This window comes from Haliotis cracherodii, unplaced genomic scaffold, assembly GCF_022045235.1.
Source record: "Haliotis cracherodii isolate W230 unplaced genomic scaffold, xgHalCrac1.p SCAF_7, whole genome shotgun sequence".
In the NCBI taxonomy this organism is placed as follows: Eukaryota; Metazoa; Mollusca; class Gastropoda; order Lepetellida; family Haliotidae; genus Haliotis; species Haliotis cracherodii.
Genome location: NW_027266330.1, coordinates 18,944,418 through 18,960,696, shown reverse-complemented (window position 1 = coordinate 18,960,696; position 16,279 = coordinate 18,944,418). Strand labels below are relative to the sequence as shown.

At 39.5% G+C, this 16,279-nt stretch overlaps 1 protein-coding gene across 3 annotated transcripts in view; it reads left to right on the top strand.

Moving 5' to 3' along the window:
* Positions 1–16,279, top strand: part of LOC139449091 (histone demethylase UTY-like) — a 127,559-nt gene that overhangs the window by 77,294 nt on the left and 33,986 nt on the right. For all 3 annotated transcript variants that reach the window (XM_071230561.1, XM_071230563.1, XM_071230562.1), the window contains 2 exons: positions 4,696–4,750; positions 9,403–9,531. In XM_071230561.1, coding sequence (XP_071086662.1) covers positions 4,696–4,750; positions 9,403–9,531 — 184 coding nt within the window. The remainder of the gene's footprint in view (positions 1–4,695; positions 4,751–9,402; positions 9,532–16,279) is intronic.

Here is a 16,279-nt window from a genome sequence, read left to right as displayed (position 1 = left end):
TACCCTGTCTGGCGCTCGGCATTAAGGGGCTAAAGCAAGGACTGGTTGGCTTGGAGTCAATATACTGTTTCTAAGTGGGGTATTCATGTTAAACTGCAGCATGGTATCTCAGTGGGCTAGCACTATAAATCGGCACCAGTCCGGACTAGTACAAGCAGCCACAGACACACGTGCATGCATGTCGCTATATAAGTGCAATAATCTTGGACACAGCTTTTAACCCCATTTCACCTCACCTCACATGGTTTCTGTTGGTTAACTTGTACAACTCCTGCAGGCTGTATGATTACATACACATTGCAGTAAGACTTTTCTGCCTGTTTAGTTGAAATGTCTGCACTGGTATTTCATGGTCAACTTCAATCTCATTAAAATCAGATCTTAGTTCTCGCCACCGCTAAACAAAGATCTGAGGACATCCCATTACGGGTCACGTCAAACCGACCTTGCGCGAACTTTGACCGACCGATGGAATGACCAATCAGGAGGAAGCTTTCTCATGCTTTAAGGCACTAATTTCAAATTGGCGACTACGCTTCGAAACATTTTGACAAATTCTCGATTACAAATTTGAAAGCTAAACAAAAGAACATTCTGGAATGGCTAATAGATGGTCTAGATTGTATGGATTCAGTCGTTAAACCCGTAACCATCGTTCAGAATACCCCGTGTTACAGTTTCATCGGTCTCAGCAGGAAAGTTAAGGGCCTTGAGGTGAAAGCAGCTGCTTGTCGAGCTACAGACCCTGGTACAATTCACCACATGGCAACAACCCATGTTCAGTACATGTGTGTTGACCCGCGAAGATCCAGGTCTTAGAACAGGCCTTCAGCAACCCATGCTTGCTGTAAAAGGCGACTATGCTTGTCATAAGAGGCGACTAACGGGATCGGGTGGTCAGGCTCGTTGACTTGGTTGATCCATGTCATATCCCAATTGCGTGGATCGATGCTCACGATGTCAATCACTGGATTGTCTGGTCCAGACTCGATTATTTACAGACCGCTTCATATAGCTGGAATATTGCTGAGTGCGGCGACAAACAACAAACAAACAAACAAACAAACAAACAAACAAACAAACATGTGTATGAGGGGTGGTTTGGTAGCCCACTGGTAACAGCGATTGTTCATCATGGTGACATGCTATTGTTGGAATGGTGCTAAAAGCAGCATAAAACCCAATTCACTCATATATATGTGATATGTTCCAGCAGTTCTACGAAGGAACCATAAACCCCATGCCATCATTAGGGCCAACCAAGGCAATAGGACAATTTTAAGCTAATTGGCTCTGTCGACCTTGCATGATTTAGTGGGAGTCATGATGTAAAGATCAATCACATTGTAACATTAGTTATTCCGGTGAACTAAAATATGCCATGTAAAAGATCCACTGTTTTTTGAGGAGTAGGTGGTTGGAAGTGAGGGGTACCGTATTTGATGTAATAAGTGCCCCGCTCTAATTAGCACCCATGGCGATATTTGCTTATATATCGGCGAGTGAACAATCCCAATTAGCACCCCTTCCGATTGATCAATGTACACAAGACTTATTTATTCGCGTAAAATGCTCATTCGAGTGTAATATGCACCCATAATTATGGGCAATTAAATATAGCTGTCGTATATAAACATTTCAGGCTGTCGGCATAAACCCCGAAATTTATTTTTCAACTTTGTTTTTTATCACCAAAATAATATTCTAATAGGAGACCCCTATTTCTAATTTTGAGAGCACCCTGGGCGCTTATTACGTCGAATACGGTATATTAATTGGTCTCTTCACACAGTGATTCCCCTTGCCAATGCTGAAGGACAAACTGTCTACAGGAGTGGCATCTGTAATGAAGAATATCTTCATGGGAAGGGGAAACTAGCGCTTCAAAATTCATTTTGAGCTGTATATATAAGTTGATTTGATTTGATTTTGAAGTGTTCGGGGATCTATTTGGATTTATTTGGATTTTCCCTGTCTTTCATTGTTTTTTGGCCTGAAACTACAAAATATTCCCCAATAAAGATAGTGTTATATTTGCAAATTATGTAATAGCATCGATCATGTGTGGTTTACTTAGAAGAGCTTAAAATGTCCACCCCTTTGTTCATAATGGTCTCATTAATACTTAGTGTTGGATTGAGTGGCCTCTGGAACAATTTGTCCACTTACATTATGGAAGGTCTCCTGAAATTGCTGGAAGGAGTACATATGATCAATATTTTTTTTCAAAAGCAGCAACAAAAAATTGTTTGTTTTAGAAAATGTGAACCATTTTTCCTAATTTCGTCCCATTATGCCCCATTTAGGCCCTGGAGGTTAGATTTCCAATGTGGGTAAAGTGGGAGAATCCCATAATGGCAGTGATGTGGTTTGAGGAGTGCTGAAAGCGGAATAAGACCCCACTCACTCACTCACTCACTCACTCACTCACTCACTCACTCACTCACTCACTGTAACCAGCGGGACACAGGGTGGCCCACATGTCTAAGGAGTTTCAAGACACTATGCAGAGTTGTGTCCCTTGGTCGTGACATAAAACTATGAATATGGGTTCGAATCCTGATTCAGCTCGATTATGTTTCTAGGTTTGTAGCACCCAACCAATTCAGGTGGGTTTCACTAAAGTGGTAAACGTCTGAAACCTGCATACCTGGTATACTGTTCAAAGCAGCCATAAAACCCACCTCACTCACTCACTCACTCTGACAGGCACTGAATAACATGAATAAAATGGTACACCACTGCATGTGTGTTTGACCATTGGTAGTATCCATGTCGTCAGTTGGGTATCATTTTGCCAATCTGCGTGCATGTCTACGAATGCTAGAAATGGGATCCAAACCTCCATCAGTTGTAGGGCTGTAAATAACCTTGGATGTGCTAGCCAGAGCCTTGTGACACACCGTAGAGGCTAGCCTTTATCTCTATGTCTCGTACATCATGTTCCATGAGGGGCGGTCGGGTAGCCTAGTGGTTAAAGCGTTCGCTCGTCACGCTGAAGACCCGGGTTCGATTCCATTTGTGGTGTCCCCCGCCGTGATATTGCTGGAATATTGCTAAAAGAGGCGTAAAACCATGCTTACTACTACTCATGTTCCATGAAATACCTACTCCCAATGCTACAGTTGGATTTCATTGTCAGTTGGCACCAAAAACATTTGAATCTACCGATCCACTCTTCTGTCCTGCATTGTTTGTAGTAGATTTTACTCTTAGAATGTGGTCTGTAATAATCTATACACACTAGACTCGGGTCATGGACTTGTGGCAAGACAAACATCTGATCTCTGAAATGAAAATATTTCACAGAAAGGTCTTAGAATATTTTCTTAAAAAAATATAGTAAGAAGGTGCCAAGAGACTCTTCTTTTTCAGAACCTGCAGTAACCTAGACTTGACAACTATTATAGACTTGCATGGGCTGTACATATTTGTTTCTGGGTCTGTATGACAAGTTAACTAGTCGCAGACTGCATCACACTGCTGGGTGACTTAGCAAGGGAGATAATTCAAAAAATACTTTGGTAGACATATGACACTGCATCAGACAGGTTACAGGTTACACACAACCAAATGTTCCCAGAGACTTCTATAGTAACATTATATTTTTTTTTTAAATAACTAAGCATTCAACAGCTATTACCTGTACGTGTATGCACAGTTTGGCCTTAGAGCAGCAATAAAAACAAAAAAGTGACTAGCTTAGCCAGCTCCTTTTCCGAGTACAGGAAGCTAAACACACCACCGCCAGTTTCGCACCAAATGTCACCTACTTGAAAATAGCTGTGGTCACATTCAGCAGAAGTCATCATGTTGAAAAAGACAGTAGTAAATATAGAAAAACATGGTCAGTTTTAATAACTGGATGGATTTACATTTAAAAGACATAAAAATCTTACACAATATCCTTCAATCACAGCCTGCAGATACCTCTCGATCTGCACTGAAGGCTCCCAACTGTCCCAACTGGTTCTGATTTGGTGTAGTAGATCCTGTAGGCTGCTCAGTTGAAGTTTTATCTATCATAAAACCATGCACATTTTCTTTGTCTCCAGCTGGCTCATAAGCTGGTGTAACTCTCCTGAAGATGTTCTCCACAAAACTATTGTAAGATGTGGCATTTGTAGGTCTTTTGTCAAGTTTGTGTTGGGACAGCATGAGGCATGTTTTGACATCAACAGTGTTAAAAATTGGCACTAGTCCTGTAGTCCTTACCAAACTTCCCAATAGTAAAGGTATCCTAAGGACTACTCATAGTCTAGTAGAAATTGGCCCATTTTAGGGGTTTTGCTATGTGTTATCATTATCAAGGACTAGTGGACAAAAACGTAGTTTATAACCCTGATCAACATGATGATGGAGGTATCATAAGACGGCTGGTATAGAAATGCAAGTGTCATCTACATCATCTTAATATTTGTTTATTTCATTACGCGTGATCAGATATAAATAATTGTCTTGTCTGAATAGGATGCCATTCCTTGAGGCAGTATTTGTCGTGCGTTCACAACTGCTCTTGGAGGTGATATTATGATAGTGCTCCTTGCTTACGTGTTTCTTCTTCCTGACAGTGTTTTATAAAAAAAGTGAAAATAGAATATATGGGGTTCTTCTCACAGGTTTGCATGCTTAAGACATTGTTTCAATTTTCGCACTTTTCAACATTTCTGACATTCTTTCTGCCTTGTTTTTCAGCATTTCCGACTGGCACTGACAGATTTAAACGAATGTTCTCTTGAGAAAGTTGAAAGTAAGTATTATTTCTATTCATGACTTTGATTACAATATTATATCCAAGTATTGGCATTATGGCTGTGTCAATTTTGATATGAAATGAAAATTAAAATGGAGATTATTTATATGATGCATGAACTATGATAGGATACTTTCAAATAATTTTATAATTTTAATGAACCGTATTTGACGTAATAAGTGCCCAGGGTGCTCTCAAAATTAGAAATAGGTGGCTCTTATTAGAATAATATTTTGGTTAAAAAAAAAGACAGAGTTGAAAGATAAACTTTGTGGATTATGCTGACGGCCTGAAATGTTTATGTACGACAGATATATTTTTTCAGAATTTAATTGCCCATAATTAAGGGTGCATATAACACGCGCGTGCTTATTATACGCGAATAAATAAGTCTTGTGTACATTGATCGATCGGAAGTGGTGCAAATTGGGATTTTCACCAGCCAATATATTAGCAAATATCGCTGTGGGCGCTTATTACGTCGAATACGGTAAATATGATAGGGTCATGTATTGATTAGGTCAGAATTTTTTTTGCACAACTGCAACAAACATACAGACACATTATCTTCCTGCAGTGGTGATGGTTTGAAACCACAACAGAAGGCCAGAATCAAGTCCTTTAACAAAGCAAAACCATTAAATTAATATTATCCGCTGTTTGATAATGAAATCAGCAAAGAAGTAAGTGTCCTCATCATCCTTAGTAGCAACACACATGGCGCAAAGCCTTTATTATTCAGTAAACTGGTTAGCTGATTTGATCTCAAATTCATCATGGTGGCAAAATTATTAATTGCCCCAGGCCACAACAATTGATTTCTTGTTCGTCCCAATTGCTGCCGGTGTTTTGTCCCAAAGAAAGTATCACAGATGTATTTATATGAATGGCAGGTTTCTCTTTTAAGCCTCTAATTATCTGCTCTTAAACCCATTTGACTAAACGTCTCTTATCTCTAGGAACTCATAACTATTGTTTCATGGTAACATTGGTTAAAAAAATGTATCTAGATATTTTTTTTATTACCCTATTCGACATAATAAGCGCCCCACTCTAATAAGCGCCCACGGCGATATTTGCTAATATATTGGCCAATGAACAATCCCAATTAGCACCCCTTACGATTGATCAATGTACACAAGACTTATTTATTCGCGTATAATATGCACTCGTGTGTTATATGCACCCCTAATTAATGGCAATTAAATTCTGAAAAAATATATCTGTCGTACATAAACATTTCAGGCCGTCACCATAAACCACGAAATTAATCTTTCAACTCTGTTTTTTTCCACCAAAATAATATTCTAATAAGAGCCCCCTATGTCTAATACTGAGAGCGCCCTGGGCGCTTATTACATTGAATACGGTAATTTTTTTCTCTCACAAAAATGAATATTGTCCCTTGGTTCCTCGTTTTGGGATGAAATTCTAATGAAGGATAAATTGCTTTGTTTTGGCCTTGTCCTGTGAAATAAGCATTGCTGCTATAAAACAGTCAAGCAGGCCTCTCTGAAATTGGAGACTATTGTTCATTAGTTATAATAGCAAGGAGCTTTCGAAAGCTGAAAATCTGAAAAGCATTGTGCCTCCGGGCTGTGATATAAAAAAAGCTCGGGGAGATTTATCGGGGAATACGGTTGGGTTTGTATTTGACAGACAGATGGATGAGCAGATGGATAGAGAGAAGAAATAAGTCTGAGACAGGTGTTAGGCATGTGTTTGATTCGGCTGGGGGAGGCAATCGATTGTTTTGGTCGTGTTTGAGTTATCATGGGCTTTATACTCAGTGAGAATTGTTAGATGTCAGCAGGGGTTGTATTCATTGGTGCTATTATCATGATTTACTGGACACGGACCAGTGTGGTTGATGTAGGAGGTACTTGTCCTCTTTTGTCCAACCGCAAAGGTCAACTTCGGGTGACATTGGGTGGATTTTTTAAATCCTTTAATTATTGGTCATGTATCTTATTTGGTAGTGTGATTGTTGGGAAGATGTTTGAAGGTTGTGTTTGAAGGTTTTTATTAATGTTATAATTTTATACAGCATTAGATACTATCAGGTTTAGTCCACTAGTCCTTATGATGATAACATATAGCAAAACCCTGAAAAGCGCCAATTTCTACTAGTCCCTATGATACCTTAAATATTGGGCCAATAGTTTGGCCAGGACTATAGGACCAGTGTCAATCTCTAACGTTGTTATGTTCTTTTAGTTTAAAGAAAACACTTACGTTTGCTGCTCCAGTTTTATCTAAAATAAATTATTGATTGAAATGAGACATTTTTATTTTAGATATGAGATCAGATATTCAGGAAGTTTCAAGCCTTTATTAGTGTCTATCCCCATGAAATATGAAAAAAATACACGCAAAATTGCCACAAGTTTAGTATTGTGCAGCGGTAGAAACTAGCAGTTGTTGGGAAGATGTTCGAAATTTGTGTTTGAAGGTTTTTATTAATGTTATAATTTTATACAGCATTAGATACTATCAGGTTTAGTCCACTAGTCCTTATGATGATAACATATAGCAAAACCTTTAAAAATGGCAAATTTCTACTAGTCCTTATGATACCTTTACTATTGGGCAGTTTGGCAAGGACTACAGGACCAGTGCCAATTTCTAACGCTGTTGTGATACCTAACGTATCATGAACAAAGTATTGCAAGACTTATTGGGAGATAATTGTGACACTCCTTATGATATAGTACAGCACCCTGCCATGTACAAACCCAGTTGTGTCCTGGTGACTCCCAGACACACTGATGATTACAGAAGGGATGGGCAAGGCTGCCTGTTTTGAAAGCTGTAAGCTGCTGACTTCAGACCATCCTTAGTAGAGGAAGAGACTGTGGAAAATAGTCCCCTTTGATCATTATCAAATTCAGAAGTAATGTCTCCAAGCTGTGATCTTTTGTGTGCAGTGTTATTGAAGACCTCATTTCTTTGGTGCAGCAGAGGTGTAGGTTTAAGTTTGCTTTTTGCCTTTCGGAAAGTGCAGACTTTATTGCCTGTGCTGTTGTGTTTGGGGCTTTTAATATTCAATATTAGGCCTTTTATGGTGGAAACGAGACATTATTATTAGCTGTTTTAGATTTCATTGCACTTTTTGTGGTACGAATCGACTGATGTCTTGATGAACAGCACAATAGCTATTGCTAGATAATTGTTCAGATCTTTATCTCAACCCTCCTGGTTGTATTCGTTTAAAATTTAATTTTTTCAGTGTAAAATTGCCCTGCTTGGTTCAGAATTATTCCCCTTAGTTTGTAGAGAGTTTAGTGTGTGTATTATTCATTTTCCTAAGGGATTGCTTTCACAACTGTCAAAATGACATGGCAAGGCAGACTGGTGTTAATTTTGGCTGATGGGGTCATCGATACACCTTATACTAGATAGCTTGGTACCTTTGAGTACCATATTTTCTTGAGTATAGTGCGTGCCAAAGTATAATTTCAGTATTTTTGAAAATAAATAAATTGAATATTCTGTGCAGAAAAAATTACAACCCCTTCAGCGAATTCCGGTAAACGATTGAGTGACTTAGAAACTTGGTCAGTACAAATTTGTAATTTGACATTCAAAATCACCAGACATATTGATCTACTGTTTAAATTGCATTTTTGGTTCTGCTAGCATCTGCTAGCTGTACACAGTTTTCTTGGAATCTACTGGTGATTCGGTTAAGACTTACCCAATGATATAACTTTAAAGGATTTTAATGCAAGTATCGGGAATTTTTTTATCTGAAACAATTTTTTTTATCAGGAATAATGTATTCCAATGTCATGTTATTTTAGTTGCAGCTTTAATTAAATATATTTAAAATAATAATAACCCTATAGCGTTGGGGAGAAAAACCATCAAAACTCATTATAGCTGTGTTTTTTGGAAAAAAGTGTGCACTATACTCAAGAAAATACAGTACCTAATAAGTAACTACAGAGTCACAAAACTACAAATGAGTCTTTAACCAATGTAGTGAATCGGTAATGTCGTAAAAGTCTCACGAGAAGCTATTGACGGGTATATCTAAGTCCACAGGGGTACTGGGATACAGAAGTATAAGGTGTGCCAACAACGACCCTATCAGCTTAACTCGTTAGTACCATCAGAAGTCCTCTCTCCATACCGAGCCCTCTTACCATCTGGGCCTCATTCCCCAAAGCGATCTTAGCGCTACAATGATCGTAAGCCTATGTTAAAGTATGGGACTTACGATCACCTTAGCGCTAAGATTGCTTTGAGGAACGGGGCCCAGGAGCCCTCCTACCATCTGGGCCTCGTTCCCCAAAGCTATCTTAGCGCTACAATGATCGTAAGCCTATTTTAAAGTATGGGACTTACGATCACCTTAGCGCTAAGATTGCTTTGAGGAACGGGGCCCAGGAGCCCTCCTACCATCTGGGCCTCGTTCCCCAAAGCGATCTTAGCGCTACAATGATCGTAAGCCTATGTTAAAGTATGGGACTTACGATCACCTTAGCGCTAAGATTGCTTTGAGGAACGGGGCCCAGGAGCCTCTTACCATCATGAAACCTCATACTGTCAGGAGACCCAGTGCGTACCATCTTGAGAGTCCCATGATGGCCAGTTTTTCAGTGTTTCAGTTGCATGAATTTTTATTCTTTTTTGCTTCTTTCCAGTTCGTCTACACATTGCTCACTTGCTGGAGGTACAGGGGAAGGTGAATCAGGCGAAGGAGTCCTACGAACAGTTCGCACAGCTTGAGGACATCAAGAGCACTGTGAAAGCCACAGCGTTAAGACAGCTAGGTAGGTCTTGAAAGTGGTTCATAGTCCAGCTATTATGCACATGCCAGGGTTTTACTTAGACGCACTCAGAGGCCAATATTTGGCCCAAAGTCTGCAACAAATTATAGTAAAAAATCCCACTTTGAATTATAACTTTCCCAATTCCTCAGAATTCATGAAAATTAGGACATTTTATAATCAAATTTTGAACAATATCCCAGTTTTGTCCTAATTTGCTTGCCAAGGGAACTTAGTTTAGAATTATAGTATAAATCCCACTTTGAATTAAAACTTTCCCAATTCCTTAAAATTCATGAAAATTAGGACATTTATATAATCAAATTTTGAACAATATCCCAGTTTTGTTCTAATTTGCTTGCTAAGAGATCTTAGTTTAGAATCCTAGATAATCCATTGATGTCCTGTAGGGATCACTTATTCTTCATGACAGGTCCCTTCATTTAAACTGGCTGTTCCATTGGTCTGTTGGTCAGAGTAATTGATAAGGTTGATGAAACTCTGACAGAATAAGTACATGAATAAATGCCATGATAGTCACCTTGTTTGAAAATTGTTTTCCTGCATCAGACAATAAATTAACACTGGATACCATGTCCACCTGTAGTAAGAGCTGCTGATCATAATTACTTTGTTTGACAGTTTATTATCTACCAGGGAAGACCCCAGGTATTGATCGTATCTACCTTGTTTGACTGTTTATTATCTACCAGGGAAGACCCCAGCTATTGATCATAGTTACCTTGTTTGACTGTTTATTATCTACCACGGACTAACCCACCCCAGCCATTGATCATAGTTACCTGTTTGATTGTTCATTATCTACCAGAGACGACCCCAACTATTGATCATAATTACCTGTTTGACTGTTCATTATCTACCAGAGACGACCCAAGCTATTGATCATCATTACCTGTTTGATTGTTCATTATCTACCAGGGACGAGCCCAACTATTGATCATAATAACCGGTTTGACTGTTTATTATCTACCAGGGACGACCCCAGCTATTAATCATAATTACCTGTTTGACAGTTAATTATACACCAGGGAAGGCCCCCACTTCGGGTATTGATCAGCTTTGCAGGGGCTTGAAATAGCCTTAAATTTGAATCTACCTTGAAAAGGCCTTAAGTTTGAATCTACCTTGAAAAGGCCTTAAGTTTGATGGCTGTAGTGTTCAAATCATGTTCAAATGGCTTGGAGTGATGGTCATTGCCTATGTGATAGTTTTGGTGTAAAATCACATTAGCCTAATGCATTTGCCAAACTGTTTAAGAAGTGAAGCGATATCTTGATATCTCTCAAGTTTCATCATCAATGTCAGAAACTTTTTGATCATCAAAACATATCCAATAAGGGAACTCAATTTCACAGGACAGTGAACAAACATCATCAGTGTAATCTCGGAAATGAGAGTGTTTATTTTTACTGAAAAGTTACCAAGTTTTATGTAAGATCTCCAGGGAGGTTTAAGTCTGGACATTCACTTAATATGATTGATTTGACGCTTATGTTCTGGATAGTAAAGATTGATATTGCAGTTATGTGTGAGTTTTTGTTACATTTTATTTAATCATATTTCTGGGAAAATTAAATTTATTGAAATATTAAACTGACAAGGTCCTAAATATGCACCAAGAAATCTTAATGATTTGATTTTCTGATGAAGTGAGCATTGTATTACAATATGTCACTGCTTTTTCCCATGATTATGAATGTTGATGACAGATTTAGGAAGGGCTTCATTTTGTGTATACATCAGGCGAGGACAAACATACTTCTTCCATACTGAAACATTAATCTGTTTCATGCCTAGAAAAATGATGCACTTTCCATTTTAATGTGTTGTACAGTATTCTGTTTCCTTCTTCCCTCTTTGAAGTTCCCTTCTCCTGTTGTAGATAGGGAGACCCGTGAAGATACGGGGTAGAACAGGTCTTCAGCAACCCATGCTTGCCGTAAAAGGCGACTATGCTTGTTGTACGAGGCGACCAAAGGGACCGGGTGGTCAGGCTCACTGACTTAGTTGATGCATGTCATCGATCCCAATTGTGTGGGGGCGGTCAGGTAACCTAGTGGTTAAAGCGTTCACTCGTCACGCCGAAGACCCGGGTTCGATTCCCGACATGGGTACAATGTGTGAAGCCCATTTCTGGTGTCCCCCGCCGTGATATCGCTGGAATATTGCTAAAAGCGGCATAAAACATACTCACTCACTCACCCCAATTGTGTGGATCGATGCTCGTGATATCAATCACTGGATTGTCTGGTCCAGACTTGATTATTTAAAGACTGCTGTCATATAGCTGGAATATTGCTGAGTGCGGCGTTAAATAACAAACAAACTGTAGGGAGAGTTCTCATGTTTGTCATTGTTTCCCAGTGGTGATGGCATTAAGTTCATCAGAGATGTTGTTTAAGGTACCAGTAAGTGCATTTACTACTTGAATATATATTCACAGAGGCAAGTGAAACTGAATATCCATGCTCATTATTTTACATAAACTTCCATTCCCAAATGAGCCCAGGGCATGTTATATATGATGATGTCTTTTCAACAGGAAAGCGAAAATCTGTCACTTTTGTTTCAGAAAGTATGATCAAAATTATGTTTGTCATGTCGTTTATCATGAAAAATATGTCAGACGACGTTTCAAGAAACCTCAGTATTACCTTTTTGTTATCACCAGGTTTTTAGCCAAGGTCAAGCTTGACATGATCGAAATGATACTGCTTGTGTGACAAATAACTCACTATGGGTATGGCTGCAGCCTTCAGATGATTACAAAGATAGTGTGTTAGCACAGACTGTTTTTGCCAGTTTTCAGGTTAGGGGTTGTGTCAAAAGTCAAGGTGTTACTTTCTGTCCTTATCTGACAAAACAATGTTTTGTTGTTTTCTTCTCCCATGGGTAATCAAGGGCAACATGTGTTTTGGAGGGTCTGATCTGACAAAGATGTATTATCTTTATCACACTTGAATAGATAATTATCATAATTACTTTGTGACAAGGACTTAATTTTGCACAAGACATTGACTTTTTGTGTCTGGAAGGTTGGAAATTATCTTAAGTGAGGAAGAGAGGAATTTAAATATTTTTTTAGATCAATGTACTTATTTGAAAACTGACATTACATTATCAACAACAGCTCTGGGTACAGCTTACAATGACATGTCGAGTTTCTTCGTAAAATCTCATTCTCTCTCTCTCTCTCTCTCTCTCTCTCTCTCTCTCTCACTCACTCACTCACTCACTCACTCACTCACTCACTCACTCACTCAGCTTGGGACAGATATGCTCTACATGTGGTAGAATGGACTTATTTAGATTTGGGATGTCTCTCCTGTTGTTATGAACAATAATAATATACCAATGAGCCTTTTAGATTGGGCGATATTTCATTTCCACACCATCACTGCATCAATCCCCATTCACAAGTATGACAGTCCAGGGCACCTGTTCCTATAAACCAATAACCGCCTCCATTGTCTACTGGTAGAGCGTCCGCCCAAAGAGCGGAAGGTCCGGGGTTCGATCCCCGGCCGCATCACACCGAAAGATTTTAATAGATGGTACTTGTTGTTACCCTGTCTGGCCCTCCGCATTAAGGGGCTAAAACAAGGACTGGTCAGCTCGGACTCAGTATACTGTGTCTGAGTGGGGGGGGTATTCATGTTATCTAAAGGGGCTAAATCAAGGACTGGTCGGCTCAGGGTATTCATGTTAAACTGCAGCATGGTATCTCAGTGAGCTAGCACTAAAGAATTGGCATCAGTCCGGACTAGTACAAGCAGCCACACAAACACTCACACATACATGCACGTTGCTATATATAAGTGCAATAATCTTGAATGCGACGTTAAATCCCATTAAACCCACCTATAAACCAATAGATTAAACCAGAAGCGATGGAGGGCACTTGCTGCATTCATTTGTGACTGATCGGTTTCTGATGACACAACTTCCTCTATTTTATCAGTGTTATGAGACTTCCTCCCACTGAGTAAGTTGTTAAGGAAGAACTGACTTGATACAGGTAAAAAATATCACATGAATAAATGTTAACTCAGTTTAATCAATAATGCAATATTCTTTTTACAGTGTTGTTCAGTCCTGGGTATTTTATTACGTTGGCCATTGTAATCCTTTGGTAGACAAAAGACTTAGCTCAAGCTGGAAGTGCCAGTGCGATATCACTTCCTGCTTGAGGTCGGCCTGGTCTTCAGCTAGATAAACATGTTTGTCCTGCCAACGTAATAAGCATGTACTGGTTCAGACAGGCAAGGGATTGTCAGTGTCATGTCAGCTCCTCTGATGAAAAACTTGGTCCTTACTGGAATAATATTGTGTCATGTTTTCCATAGGAGTGGAGTGTTTGTAGGTGATTGTGTTTTTGACTAGGCTAAACAATAGTGGCAAGAGGTTTGTTAGTGTTTGTATGTGTAACTGGAATACATGTTACTGGATTGGGAGATCAAGTTGTTGGGACATGTGCTTGTTAGAATTTAGTGAAGTCATGAATCCTGTTTGTTTGGGGACTAACCATTCTATTTTCTGTGGTTGCCTTTGGCTATTTTCTTTATGCACCTGCATTTTTTTAATCATCAATTTATTTGACATCCATGATACATTAATAATCCCAAGTTTTATCCATGACCTCATGAGTGCAACTAACTTTTTTGTGATGGTTTCTTCTGACCTGTTTTTATAAGTAAAAGAAAATCGCTATCTCCAGATGTTCAAGTTCAGAAAAGTGATAAATTCTTGTCTTTCTGTATTTTGGGCGGTCGGGTAGCCTAGTGGTTTAAGCGTTTGCTCATCACGCCGAAGACCCGGGTTCGATTCCCGACATGGGTACAATGTGTGAAGCCCATTTCTGGTGTCCCCAGCCTTGGTATTGCTGGAATATTGCTAAAAGCAATGTAAAAAAATATTCACTCACTCACTCGCTTTCAATATTTCTCTTTGGCATCAGTGTTGCTAAGGGATAATGTGTGCGTTAGCAAACCAAATTATCTTTCCGATATGAGAACAACGTCCTTGAAGTGCACATTGAACCATGTGGGCAGGGAATAATTACATTGGAAACCCTACATGATGTAGTAAGCCTAATAAGTGCCCCACATCCCATATAAACGCTCCTATTACAAATAGTGAGAGACACGAGGCTTGGATATTCCCCCACCACTATCAGTAGTGCTTCCTTGACTTGTTTAAATATCTTGATGCTCGTGTGGTTTATTATTTCGGATGTTGGGGGGGTAAGTTCAAATAACCTATGGTGTTCAGTATTCCTTGAGGAACATTTTCACTGCCAGGAAACCTGGCTGACTGCCCTGCCCTCATTGTTGGCTGATTGACCCCATTCTGAATGGATATAGGTCAGAGCGACCTAATTTCATAATGCCAAGGAAATATTGATCTGAAAGCAGCAACATAAGCTGATTGATTGATGGGGGACTGTGTGTGATCACAAAATGGCTAGACCTGTAAAGTAGGTCAGTATGACCTCATTCTTTACCTGTGTCGTATCCAAGGAGGTGTCAATGGGATATTGATAGGCATCTAGTTCAATCTTGGTCATATTGTTTGTTAAAGCTGTTGGAGGTAGATGATGAGAAACTGTCACAGTTGTCTTCGAAGTTGGAGGTGAGTTGTGTTTCTATGTATCTATGGGTGGCCACATAGGCCTGTGTTAAACACTTGTGTCTTGAGGCAATCTTGTCTGGATCCCTGGAAAACAGTAACAGGAAAGAAAAACAGAATCTGGCGGCTTCAGATTATCATTATCTGTCATTTGCGATGTGACATTGTCTTAAAGTTAAGCTGCTAGCATAGGCTTCTGTACGCTTGGCTCAGGCAGAAGATGAATGTGAAGTTGTAGTTGTCGCTGTGGTAGGTGTTGATGCAGTTGGGCTGGGCTTGAAGGGCTGATGCAGCTGTCAGCTGTCAGTTGTGATTTAAAGTGTCAGTTGTGGTTGGGACATACAGTGGTTGGGACATATAGTGGTTGGGACATAGTGGTTGGGACATAGAGTGGGTGGGACATAGTGGTTGGGACATAGAGTGGGTGGGAAAGAGTGGTTGGGACATATAGTGGTTGGGACATGTTGTGGTTGGACATATAGTGGTTGGGACATATAGTGGTTGGGACATAGAGTGGTTGGACATAGAGTGGTTGGGACATGTTGTGGTTGGACATATAGTGGTTGGGACATATAGTGGTTGGGACATATAGTGGTTGGGACATATTGTGGTTGGGACATAGAGTGGTTGGGACATAGAGTGGTTGGACATAGAGTGGTTGGGACATATTGTGGTTGGACATAGAGTGGTTGGGACATATAGTGGTTGGGACATATTGTGGTTGGGACATATTTTGGTTGGGACATATAGTGGTTGGGACATAGAGTGGGTGGGACATAGAGTGGGTGGGACATTAGTGGTTGGTGTTGTAGTTTATATGTAATTGAAGTAGTTGTTAAGTGTCTCTACAATAGTTTTACATTTTTATTTCCCCGGTTTGAAAAACGTGTGGGTTTAGCGATCAGCATACCCATACGTCCATTTTCCGTTTCCAGAGCAGAAATCCAAAACCGTTAATTATTTTCTTTTGAAACTTTCTAACTCGATCAGACTAGTTGTGAACTGGTGCCTTTTGATGATTTGAGAATTTTATTCGGTTTATTTTGTTTTGTTTCCCTGATTGTTCATGATGAAAACAAATTGTTTTCCATTTGCATAGCAG